Source organism: Alligator sinensis, unplaced genomic scaffold (assembly GCF_000455745.1).
Source record: "Alligator sinensis unplaced genomic scaffold, ASM45574v1 scaffold628_2, whole genome shotgun sequence".
NCBI lineage: Eukaryota > Metazoa > Chordata > Crocodylia > Alligatoridae > Alligator > Alligator sinensis.
In genome coordinates this window covers 1,657,592-1,670,020 of record NW_005841833.1, presented here as the reverse complement: position 1 = coordinate 1,670,020, position 12,429 = coordinate 1,657,592, and the positions used below count along the sequence as shown (strand labels likewise).

At 44.5% G+C, this 12,429-nt stretch overlaps 2 protein-coding genes across 4 annotated transcripts in view; one reads left to right on the top strand and one right to left on the bottom strand.

Moving 5' to 3' along the window:
- The window catches only part of KMT5A (lysine methyltransferase 5A), a 15,942-nt gene extending 13,848 nt beyond the window's left edge, over window positions 1–2,094 (top strand). For all 3 annotated transcript variants that reach the window (XM_025198162.1, XM_025198158.1, XM_006015117.3), the window contains 2 exons: window positions 298–488; window positions 1,539–2,094. In XM_025198162.1, the coding sequence (XP_025053947.1) occupies window positions 298–488; window positions 1,539–1,749 (402 nt within the window). In that variant the 3' untranslated portion in view covers window positions 1,750–2,094. The remainder of the gene's footprint in view (window positions 1–297; window positions 489–1,538) is intronic.
- A 4,967-nt stretch (window positions 2,095–7,061) lies between these two features.
- RILPL2 (Rab interacting lysosomal protein like 2) lies at window positions 7,062–12,412 on the bottom strand. The gene is made up of 3 exons (XM_006015116.3): window positions 12,180–12,412; window positions 8,695–8,802; window positions 7,062–7,306 (listed from the first exon to the last, which is right to left on the bottom strand). The coding sequence occupies exons 1-3, from the start codon at window positions 12,308–12,310 to the stop codon at window positions 7,282–7,284; spliced, it is 264 nt and encodes an 87-aa protein (XP_006015178.1). The 5' UTR covers window positions 12,311–12,412; the 3' UTR covers window positions 7,062–7,281.
- Between the last annotated feature and the right edge of the window lie 17 nt (window positions 12,413–12,429).

Below are 12,429 nucleotides of genomic sequence, written 5' to 3'. Positions count from 1 at the left end.
CCCCCCCCATTTTTCTGCAGGTATAGCCCTGTTGACATGATATTAGACTCCCTAGAAAATTTTGTAACTGTGCATCTTTGTAATTTGTGGCCACATCCCTAAGCCTTGTCTTACTTGCTTATACCCTGATACTATGCAGTGTTACTGCACTGTATTTACATGCGCTTTTCTTCTACAGTGGCAGTGTTTGTCTAACAGGCGCATATTCCCTTACCAAGAAGTAATATATTTGGGGGGGGTTTACTTAAAATTGTTTAAATGTTTTGCTTCACTAACTGACCTCACTTTTTTTCACAGATAGATTTCATTGATGGTAAAGGGCGAGGAGTAATCGCTACCAAACATTTTAATCGTGGAGAATTTGTAGTAGAATATCATGGGGATCTCATAGAGATCACTGATGCTAAAAAGCGAGAGGCTGTCTATGCACAGGATCCATCCACAGGCTGCTACATGTACTATTTTCAGTACCTCAGCAAAACGTACTGGTAAGCCTCATCTTTTTTCCCCCCTTTTTTTTTCTTTTGAGTGTAAGAACGCAAAAGGTGGATGAAGCTCTCTATGCTACTGAACTATACAGTTTATTTTAGCTAGGTTAAAATTTTCTTAGTTCAAAGGAACTGCTCAGGTCAAGTCCTAAGAATTTTCACTTACACTGAAGCATCCAAGAATGTGTGCTGGACCACTGTTAGTGGAGTGGCAGGTGGCTCAAGAAACAGCTCAAACTAGAGGATGGAGATCAGGATGAGGACTGAAATCTGGATTTGACTTTCAACTGTTGCTGGCTTTCTGACTAGTTCTGTTGACATCTCTTTCATCAGACACTTAGAAAATATTGTGCTCATGAAAATTAGTGAGTAAAGGATGATGTGTTTTTACAAATTGGAAAAGAAATGGCACCCTGTAAAAGAAGGCTTAGTTCCTACTAGATGGTTTGCTCCAGAAGAAGTTATTTTGGAGTTAAGATTCCAGCCCTCTAGTGTCACCATCACCTCTTACCATGCCACACCTATGATATACATGGTCAGGGGATATTCAGGGTGGTTTGGTTTTTTTCTAGTTCTGTGCTGGCTTAGGGTATGCCAAGCTGTGGTGGCCAGGAACATAAGGCCTGCTGAATGCCTCTGCAAGTGAGACTGAGGATACCCCAGCCACTACTTCTCAGCATGCTGGAAATGCAGGTCTTGCTGGTGGTATTAGAGGCATCCTCAGCACACTGTCACTATTTTATTTCAGGGGTTGCCACTTGTGGAAAGGCAGCAGGTGGGCAAGGCTTGTTGCTTGTAATTGGGGCTGAGTTATGTGCTACTGTAGTATACGTATACCCTGGGAAGATTTGCTGAAGCAGTTTTGGGAGGCTTGATGTTTACTCGTCTTTCTATCATCCCCTTTGGCATTGTCTGTTGTCAGGCCTCATGTTGACTCTGCCTACCTTCTTTCCTCTTAATTTTTTTCATTGCCTATATTTTTAGACTATGGTAATTTGACTTGTGCTGTACAGCAGTCTTGCATTTAACATGGCTTTTTTTCTGTTTCAGTGTTGATGCTACAAAAGAGACTAATCGTCTGGGAAGGCTGATCAATCACAGCAAATGTGGCAACTGTCAAACAAAACTTCATGACATTGATGGTGTACCTCATCTCATACTGATAGCTTCACGGGACATTAAAGTGGGTGAAGAATTGTTGTATGATTATGGAGACAGGAGCAAGGCTTCCATTGAAGCTCATCCATGGCTGAAACACTAATTCATCCTTCTTTGGCTTGACCGCTCTTGAAGGGAGTGGATGGATTTTTTTTCAGCTCTCCTAGTGGATTGCTTCTGATGTCTTAACTTCTTTAAAAACCATTTTTGCTCTATAGCATTAAATGTTACAAGTTTCCAGGCAAGCTTGAACACGTGACCCAAGATGACAAAACTTGCGTTGTAAAGAAACCTGAACACTTCTTTGCATCTAGAGTGACCTGTGCTGCATGAGCATGTAGTCCGACTTCTGCAGTTTAAAGGAAACTTTAATCGCTTGGGTTGTGCTTCTGCTTTTGGCTCTGAAGTTTCATGCCCCCCCCCCCCCCCTTTTCTTTTTTTTTTTTTTTTTTTTTAGGAAGAGAGATCTACGCAGTGTCAGCTTTTATGACAACAGATGTGTCCCTGTTCTTTGACTCTGGTGTCCAATAACTTGACTACCTGTAAGACTCTTTAAAACCTAGTGCTGATGAGCCAAGGATGCCAGTGTGGCAGATTGCTGTTCTGTCTTTTTGGCTTTTCCAGCAAGGGTACCTCTCATTGAGGACAAAATCTCTAAATGCACTGGCACTAGAGGAATGAATAGCTAACCTAGCTACTCCCTCCAGAGAGGCAACTTTAATCTGTGTGTTGATCTTGTACATGGCAGGCTGATGATTAGAAATGTGAAGGGAAAGCTTAAAAGTGATTTACTATGAGGACTTTTTTTTTATTTTATTTTTTTTAAGTTAGGGTGTTCTAAAGTTTCTGAGATGGTACCTTTTATGTGGCTGATCTGGAGGGGGTGCTGAAAGGTTTTTAAAGAAACAAAAAAGACTAAAGAACACCTTTCCCAAATGTATTGCCTAACGATGTTGTTTAGCCATGATGAGACTATTTATTTACTGTGAATGCTGGAAATTAGGGAATAAAGGGTTCAAAATACGTATGCTCTTCTTCATGTGCAGCTTCAATCAATAGGGTAGGAGTTCTACATGAAGAGGTAGATTCCTTAGAGCCTAGTCCTGCCAGCTCTTGATCACTGTCTAGTCCCACTTTGGAAGTTGAGGATGCTTAGCATCTAGCAGAATGTGCTCAGAGCATTATAGGTTTGGCCTTATTATAGTTTGGGTTCTCTAGTGGTATAGGTGGGCTATGCAGTAGAGGCCCTTGCAATAAAGGTGAACTTGTCAATTGGAATTTTTGCCAAGATGTGCTTGGCATGTACATAGCTGATGATGGCCCTGGGCTATCGGCCACATTTGCTGCTAGATGTCAGCAAGAGGTTCTGTGGCTCTATTAATGTCCTCTGCTCCCCCACGTCTCCAAGGCTGCTGCTCCTGCTGGCATCATCCAGGACAGTTGTGTATGCTTGCCTATGTGATAGGCTGTAGAGTAACACCACCCTGGCTGTGCATTTCAGCAGCAAAAGGTGGCTTGGTAATGTATTTTAAGAGTGAAACTTGAAGAAAATATCTAAAATAAAAAATATATTTATTAACAATGAAATGATTGCTGTAGTACCTGCCTCTGTCTGACCAGTTTCTTAAGCAAGCTGTGAAAATGGTCTAGTTCTTAATACCTTGTACTATCCATTCCTCTTTCCAAGGCATGCTTAGCAAGGAGGCTGTGTGTGCTCACAGTTAGCTTGACCACTGTTTAAGCAGAGTAGAACTGGTGTTCAAGTGAAGCCACTTTGCAGAGGCGGCACTATGCTTCCTCATTTTCTGTAAAGAAAATCCAATTACTGGTGTAGCTCCCACTTCAGAGACCTTCCACTTACAGCAGACTTTGGCAAGTAGGTACACTCTGAGAAGCACACCTCCATGCTAGTCTTTATTTTGCCACTGGCTTATTCTAATCTTGTTATATTGCTCTTCACTTCTCTGTTCCTTGTTTTATGAGGGGGGGATTCTGGTACTGACCTACTTACCCTTTTTCTTATTAAAATGCTTTTTCAGTTTGTGGTTTGTAGAGTTCTACAGGCACTTGGGTGGTATAGCTGTGCAACATGGAAATAAAGCTAATATGACACTGCTTTCATACTGACTATGTTACATTGACAACATGTAGTTGAAAGGGAAAGCGGCCTGCTTTTACACATTCTAGCCTAGCTTCTATCATCTAAAAAAGGCCTGCAATGCTGCATCCCAACTTCCTCAGCACCCTGAAAAATAATGTGACAGCTTCATATAGATAAATATGGGTGACCTGTGCATTAGTTATGGAAGCAAGTGCTGGCCAGTGCAGCATGCCTTGGTTATTGTTTAATTTGCTAAATGTACAAGGATACATTGCCACACACACCCTTGACAACTACCAATGGCAAACCTGGCTGTGGCTATTGGGCAGGGAACGCTTGAGGAATTTAGCAGTTGGTGGAAGGTAGCTTGGGATAAATATCAAGTGCAATGATTCAGACTAACATCCATGGCAGTGAACAGGGTAGTTAAAAACACTCCTCCCCTTGTTAGTAAGACCTTTTTTCCCATTAACAACAGCATTGGGAAATACTAGTAAACTTTGCAGCCGTAGCCTATGCAGGGCTCTGACTGCTCTTGGACAGGGCTCTTGGATCCATTTATTACATCTGTGCTGACTACAGCCAGTGAGTCAGTATCATCTCCCTGTTCTTTACTTACAGCAACTTAATTTTTAACTGCAGTGGAGCTGGACTTGACCTCTAAGGAACTGTCTCCTACTTCTCGAGCCAAGGATGTTGGCTCCCTTCCTGAAGGATGCTGGAGCTCTGTCCCTCCTGTGTAAATCTGTATTCCAGAATACCTCATTCTAAGCCCTCTCCTCTATGAACAGCCCGCTGTTCCTAGCATACTCCATCAGAGCAATGCAGGAGTGATGTCTTCTACAGCTGAGTTACACCTCTCAAACCTCAACATCAGCTCCTTGGCTGATGGTCATGCTATAAATAGGAAAAAGTACTTTGATATTGCCCCAGTGACCTTACCTCACCGTGGCCCCAGCTCCCGACTACACATGGCAAAGGCAAGACCAAAAGTGTAGTGCATGTAGCAACTCCTTGATGGCAAAATCATTGTGGCTCTTTTCTCCACTGGACGGGCAACACATGGAGTCTAATCTTTTCATGTTTGACAGCTTTGTTAATATTTCATTGCTAATAAATGCACCCATAGATGAGTGTAGCTTTCTATATTCTACAGAATCTAATATTCAGTTCCATAGTTGGTAGGGTTGGAAGGAACCTGAGTAGATCAAGTCCGACCCCCTGCCATGGGCAGGAAAGAGTACTAGGGTCAAACAACCCCGGCTAGCTGATTATCTAGCCCTTTTGAAGACCCCCCAGGGTAGGAGCGAGCACCACTTCCCTTGGAAGTTGGTTCCAGATCCTAGCTGCCCTGTGTAGTGCCTCCTGATGTCTAGCCTGAATTTCCTCTGTCAACTTATGGCCATTATTTCTTGTTACTCCCGTTAGTGCTCGGGAAAACAGGGACTCTTGCCTTGCCTGCTGGTTCCCCTTGGCGAATTCATAGACAGCCACCAGATCCCCTCAGCCTTCTCTTCTGGAAGTTCAGGTCCCATAGCCTCTCCTCGTAGGCCCTGCCTTGCTGCCTCCTGATCATGCGAGCGTCCCTCCTCTGGACCCTCTCCATGTTGTCCACATCCCTTCTGAAGTGCAGCGCCCAGAACTGGACATAGTACTCCAACTGTGGCCTGACCAGTGTCACATAGAGGGGGAGGATCACCTCCTTGGACCTGCTCGCAATACATCTGTAGATGCATGACAAGGTGCGGTTAGTCTTCCTGGACACTGGCAGCCCATGTTCATCTTGGAATCAATTACTCCAAGATCCTTTTCTGCCTCTGTGCTGACTAGGAGTTCCCAGCCTGTATGTGTGCTGCTGGTCATCCCCCCACCCCCCGTGCAGCACCTTGCACTTGTCAGTGTTGAAACCCATCTTGTTCTCATCCTCCCACACCTGTAACCTGTCCAGATCTAGTTGCAACCTGTCCCTCTCCTCTAGCATGCCCACTTCTCCCCACATCTTAGTGTCATCTGCAAATTTGAATAAGGTGCTTTTCACCCCCTTGTCCAAGTCGCTGATGAAGATGTTGAACAGTGCGGGCCCGAGGACCGAGCCCTGGGGGACCCCACTGCCCACACCCCTCCAGGTCGAAAATGACCCGGTCCACCACCACTCTCTGGGTCCGGCCCTCCAGCCAGTTTGCGACCCATCTGACTGTAGTTTAAAAAAGGACTTCTTGTTAATCTTTGATCCAGGTCGCTAGTCCCAGTTCCGTCTCTGCCTTGGTCTTCCTAACAGCCCCCCTACAATCTCGAATAATGGAGGTATAATCCTCCTTGGTGATGGCCCCATTACTAAGTACAAATACAGACATGAACTGCCCTACCTCTGTCTACTACTTGCAGATAAAAGGTAATCATGAAGCTTCAGAATTCTCCTTTTCCGTTGAGAACAAGATCATACTTTCTAGACATAACAAGAACAATGAATAATCACTCCCAAATCTGAATTCAGGTTAAATAACTGTTGTCCTGCTAGATGTGGAACTTGATTAGAATGAGTACAAACCTCAAAATGTTCTTGCCTACTCCTTCCTTCCATTTCTGCTTGACCTATAACTTTCTAATATATAATTAGCATCCCCACATGCTGTACACTCTGAAGATGCAGTTTCTGTTACTTTCCAAAAGCTAAATGTCTGGAAAAAAGTAACTTTTTAGAGGCTTCCTTTTCCCATCGATGTGGGAAGTGGAAGCAGCTCTGTAACTTGAGCATATATTTGGCACACCTCAAAAGTATCAATACCATCTTAAATCCTGTGTGTCCTCAAAACTGGCTTGGCATAGGAAGTAGTAGTGTAAGTTTCCAACACTGCTGTAATTTGGTTCATTGGTGTAAGCAAGTAATTCTATCTCTAGTCCAGCCAAGTCTTGATTTCTTTTTTCAAGGTGCCAGTTACTATGAGACCAGGCCACCACGCTTTACTTGTTTGAGAGTTCCCAGGAACTGGCAGCTACTAGCTTTCATCTGTTTCTGGGTCGCATATAGTGGTGGTGTGCTAATTAAGGTCACTGCAGAATACTCCTAAATGTTACTATTGAGCAGATTAGTCATAAAACAAATACCTAGGGGAGGAAGAAAGCTATTGCTGTAGATGGTGTAAATCTAGCAAGTGCCAATCATTTCAGCATGGTAAGCTCCTGTGGACTAGGTGTTTTTAGATGTCAGTGAATGTATTTAATGTAGGATGTAGCCTGTGTGCGTCTTCAAAAGAGCGTGAACACTATTCATAAAGACTTATCCCCTAGGGATGTCTAATGGGAACTTAGAATCCTTAGCAAGAAGAAAATATTTTTAATACAAATGTACGAAACTCTTTTTTTAAAAAAAAGCAGCAAACTCTGAAAGTAATTATACAAATAAACAATTGTAACACCAGGCCCATTCACTGGACTGATGTGGATGGTACGCTTTCCAGTACTTCTTTCTTTGACTCCTTGTGGACCCTTAATCAGTGCAGCATTGAGCAGAAGGGGGTAATTTGTGCACCACATTCATTTTCCCTGTTTAAAAAAGAACCTGCAGGGAGAGAGAGAGAGAGAGAGGAGAAAAAGAATAACATACAAAAGGGGAGGTTACAAAGATGTGCGGAGCCTGCCCTGTCAATGTAATCAGGTACTCTAAGACCGTCTTGAGAATGCTGGCACCCAGAGCCACTCAAACTCCATCCTAATGAAACCTCCAGAGATGGTCAGTGCATCAGCCTTCTAGCCCTAATTTTAAAAGAGAAGGAATAGACTTTTGACTCGCACTGCTTTAATGATTCATTCTGAAATACTGATGCTTTGTGGAACAAGGACTTAGAGCCCAGATAGGAAAGAGAACTTAAGATCCCTGTTATAAGACACGCATACTAGGCTCTGTGAGACTCTTAACTGCAGACCTCTTCTTGTATCTAAGATGGCTTGGCTCCTATAGGGTGCTTTTCATAGCAAAGCCAAGCCTCCTTTTCCTGTGGTACTAGTGAGCATATGAAGCATCAACACTGTGGTTCAGTAGACAGGATGTAGGGCTAGTAAGAAGGAGAGCTGGGTTACTTCAGCTCAATGGCAGGCCAAACTTTTTGGCAGGTGTGCCACAAATTAAGCCCTGTGTTCTCCCTGAGTGCCACTCTGATCCCCTTCCCCTACCAATTTGCCACTCTGCTTTCTGCCTGACTTGTGCCACACTCATGGCACACGGGTTGCAGGTGGTCCATCCCTGCCCCACCTGCTGCTGTGACCCCAAGTTAGTAACTTCCTCTGTTTCCCCCTTCTAGGATGACACTGACATTTGCAAAGAGCTTTGAAATCTAAGAAATAAAAGTACTAGGGAAGTGCTGAATATGTTGTATTGCTACTTTGCTGCCCTAGTAGCTTCTACAACTCTCCAAAGTGGTAATAGCTCTAGGAACATGAAATCTATACCATGTTTAGATAAGTTTGCTAAACTATACAATGAATTGGCCTGGAACCATGCTTAAGACATCTTTCTTTTTGTGACACTGCTACCACTAAAAAGGTATTGGGTAGCTTCTCTCAAAACTCAGGCAAAGCATTTAATCTGATTCTCTAATTCAGATGACCCCTGTTAAGAGATTAACTCGCATAACAGCTGAACTGACAAGATAACTGATAGTTCAGCTCTCAAAAAGGGAACTGCCAGCTGTAGCAACCTAGACCCATTACTCTCTAGGAGCTGCAGGGTTGTGCTGCATCAAAGCGCTAGTGCTGAGGCAAGCAACATTCTGCGTGGCTTCAGTGGGTGGTTTGCTTGTTTTAGGATTCCAGCCTCAGATCTTTGTTTTAAGAGAAGAGATCGACATCCAACCAAACCAGCCAGTCAGCAGCAGTTAAAAATCCGCCCCTGTACTTCCTTTATGTTTGGAGTTTACCTTTTCACTGCCAAAAGCAAGTGTTGATACTTACAGCCGTCTTATGATGGTTTTCTCTCTGGCCTTGCTTGAGTCTGGTCTGCTGACAGTGGATTCCTCTTCCATTGGCCTAGCCTGGTCCTCTGTCTGAGAAATGATGCCACTGGGAAGAGAAGGAAATTTCCTTTTTCTTCATGCTACACATGCAGCTTCACTGTACATAGTAAATATTTTCTTTATTTTGGCAGCCTGTGGCACCTATGCAGCTTATGATTAACAGACTGCTGTTATTTTTTGCCCTGCCGTGTTGGATGGATATGCTGTTTTTGTATCTTTTTGCAGGTCAGTATGATGAGAAGGGTGGTCAGTCATTAGAACAGGCTACCTAGAAACTGGACTGTCCATCTCTGGAAGTTTTCAAGAGCAGGTTTGACAGAAACTTGGCTGGGATGATTTAGTTAGGCATGATCCTACCTTTAGCAGGGGGCTAAACTAGCTGACCTTGTGAGGTTCCTTCCAGTTCTATGAATGTCGCAATAATTTTAGCCTGCTGGAAAAAAAATGCCACTAAGAATTGTTTTGTAGAACAAGGGAGTGCACGCTGTCATTGTTGCTGTGTCCCCAGCCCACCCTTTCTATATGGTCTGCTCCCAATATTCTGCACAAGTCACTGCTTCTGGTGTTGGTGTTCAGTAAGTATGTGAAGCAGCACCACTGTGGTTCAGTACACAGGATGTCGGGCTAGTTAGGAGAGCTGGGTTAATTGAGCTCAGTGGGAGGGACTGCACTGTGCATCTGAGATGGGCTCATCAATTCAGGAACTTGAGGGCCAGATTCTGTTCTACATATCAGGCATTTGTGTGGCCTTTAGGAATCAAGTCCGATCCTATTCCACCCTGCTGAGCTCCTCAAAAACTGCTAATGTGTCTACTTTTTATTCATCTTTAGCCTTGGGACTAAATCATAAGCCTTTTGCTTTAACGGCTTTTCAGGATGGAACATAATCATACTTCAGCACCTAAGTACTACTCAGACATCTCAGACAGAGAATTGGAGCTGGCCCTTAGTTTCTATTAGTAGATAGCCTCACTTTGTGCTTATAGTGGACCATGCATATTTTTACTGGGTACAACAGAGTAATGTAGATCATCTTTCCAAGAGCCCCTGGACTAATCACTATAAGTGTAACTACCAAATATGCACCAGGAGGCCTATATTGTTTAACACATGGTGTGGACAGGTGCAAGACTGATACATTTGTACAGTGCATGATAATAGAGCACAAAACATGGCCCTCACTAGTGAAGACCTAGAGGCTTTGCTTGCACGAGATGTTCACTGGTTAAAAGCCAAGCATGGTGTAGCAGCACTGATGTAGCCTGCGTATTATGGCTTTATGTATCGGCTTTGCTGGACATGTTGGCATTTGTGTGAGCCTGGCCTGACTGTTTAGCTGAAGATCTGTGAGGATCAAAGCCCAGATCTCAGTTGTGGCAGCCACTAGGCAGTTAAGCAGTACTGTTTGCTCTGTATATTGAAAATGCTTCTTCAACAACATGCGAGACTGAAAAATCAGTCAGTCAAATCAGACGCCTGACAAGACTCTGAGTAGGCTAAAATCCTCTATTGCTGTACACTATGTAACGGAACAGTCTGGCCTGTGATGCCAACTCTGAGGACGTGGGTTTTACAATAGCCATGAAACAGTCACAGGCAACATGTAGATAGGGCACGTGCTGTGCCCCCCGCCCCCCTCCCGAGATTGGCCCTTGCTGGCTAGGAAGTGGGGGTGCCAAGAGAAGCACTGGCCAGTGCCCCGCTCTCCCCCCACCCAAACTGGCACTGGCTGGGGAGTGGGGGTGCCAAGAGAAGCCGATGGTGCTTCTGGGGTCGGCAATTGACTGCTTGGGGACCCCCCACCCCCACTGGCGATCAGCCGCTGGTGCCCCCCTAGATTCAGGAGGCACCAGTCGCCCATGGAAACAATCCTTTAAAACATCTATTAAAAACTAACAAAGATGCCTCTTTTTAAACCCTGTCCACTTACTAAGACATTATCTTGTGAGCTTTAAATGAAGTATGTGACATTTTGTGCAACCAATCAAATTATATGGGATGTTCCAAAACGCTGGGTTTCTTTTGAGGGTCCCATATTTATCCTCTTCTTGCACGCTATTTCCTGCAGTTCCTACTTTTGATTGCGCTATGTGAGCTCGAGGGAGGGATGTTTTTTATTCCATTGTTTGGCTCCCTGAGCTCTTCATGGAGAGATGCCTATGCAAATAATTTCATTATTTTTCTTTAACTTGCTGGGAATGAAAACCACCACTGCTGCGACTGGTGGGTAATCCAAGCGCTGCATCTTAACTCGTGATCCACTTGTGTATTAAACATTTACAGTGTTAATTTTTAACCTGGGTGTCAGAGGTGCATAACTAGACTGGAGAGTCACGGGCCAAATGGGCTGTTAATGTGCTAGCTTAGTCCAGCGTATCAGCTGAGTGGGTGGGGGAGAGGGGCCTTCACTACACTGTTGGCAAAACTGCTGTTTGAGCTGGAAGATCTGAAATGGATGTTTTGGCTTGTTACAGATAGTGCATGTGAGAAGTATTTATAACTTGTATTATGTTGTTCCCTCGTATGAGATCAGGGCCTCAACAATCAAGGCACTTTGCAGAGAGGCCAAAAGGTAGTCCTTTCCCCCAGAGTCTGCAATCTAATCGGATCAGACAAACAATGGTGGGAGTAGGAACAAAGCGAGGGATGGAGCCTGTCTCTCTCCACTGTTGCTGTTCAGTGGCCTGTTCCCTTGACTATGCTACCTCCCCATGATGCTTTCTTGATCTGAATTTTTGGGTGGTGGGGGGAGAGGGAAAAGAGTGCTGTTTTAGACAGTAATTTAATACATAAAAACTCTTCTCAGAATGAAAGATGCTTAGCTGAAGCCTGAAAGATCTCAAAGAACTTGTCAGTTGCACACACAACACCCCTAGAGGCACCTGTGAGGAGCCAAGGCAATAAAGTAACTAGCATTCAGCAGTCTGCAGAACAGTGAGGAGGGAAATCTTGTCCAAAGCCAACAGGGAAAACCCTCTTTTCCTATTGCTAATATCCTGGAATACACAGAGACTGGTTTTCATAGAAATCAATGCGTACAATTACCGTAACTGCATGTGTGACTGGGTATTTGCCACATGGCCAGTCAAGCATGCTGGATTTGTGCGCACACATACTCAATCTGCACGTACAATTAATTGCATGTAGGCCTTTCTTTGTGCAATTACAGGCTTCTGAAGTCATACGGAACAGACAAGGCTCCAGTTTTAAAAGGCAGCTAAGAAACCTGTAGTCCCGGATCACTCTCTGCTTGTCCGTTCAGTCTCAGACTGCAATCTGTCAGGGCAGGGAGGCTCTCCTGGGACGCAGCACGTTGCAAGCTCTACATCAGCCTCACGACAGCCCCTCTCAACAGTTCTGAAGAGAGGAACCGAGATTGGAGCCAGTTGCTCTTTGCTGCTGGGCTGACTTAGACGGATTTACCTCTTATAGCACTGGAGCTCCTCTTGCACAACATGGAGCTGAGCTTTCAGCTGGTTCCGCTCTTGCAACACGTCTTCCAACTCTTGCAACGTGAACCGTGGGCGATTTGGATCGGTGAGATCTATCACCATCTTGTCTGGGCCCAGGCTCAGCTGTAAAACAACAACAAAAAAACAATGATGTGAAAGTTAAACAAGCAGCTCAGGAATGCAACCTGGCTCAGCCGAGTTGTGAAGAGGAGCCGGGCTGC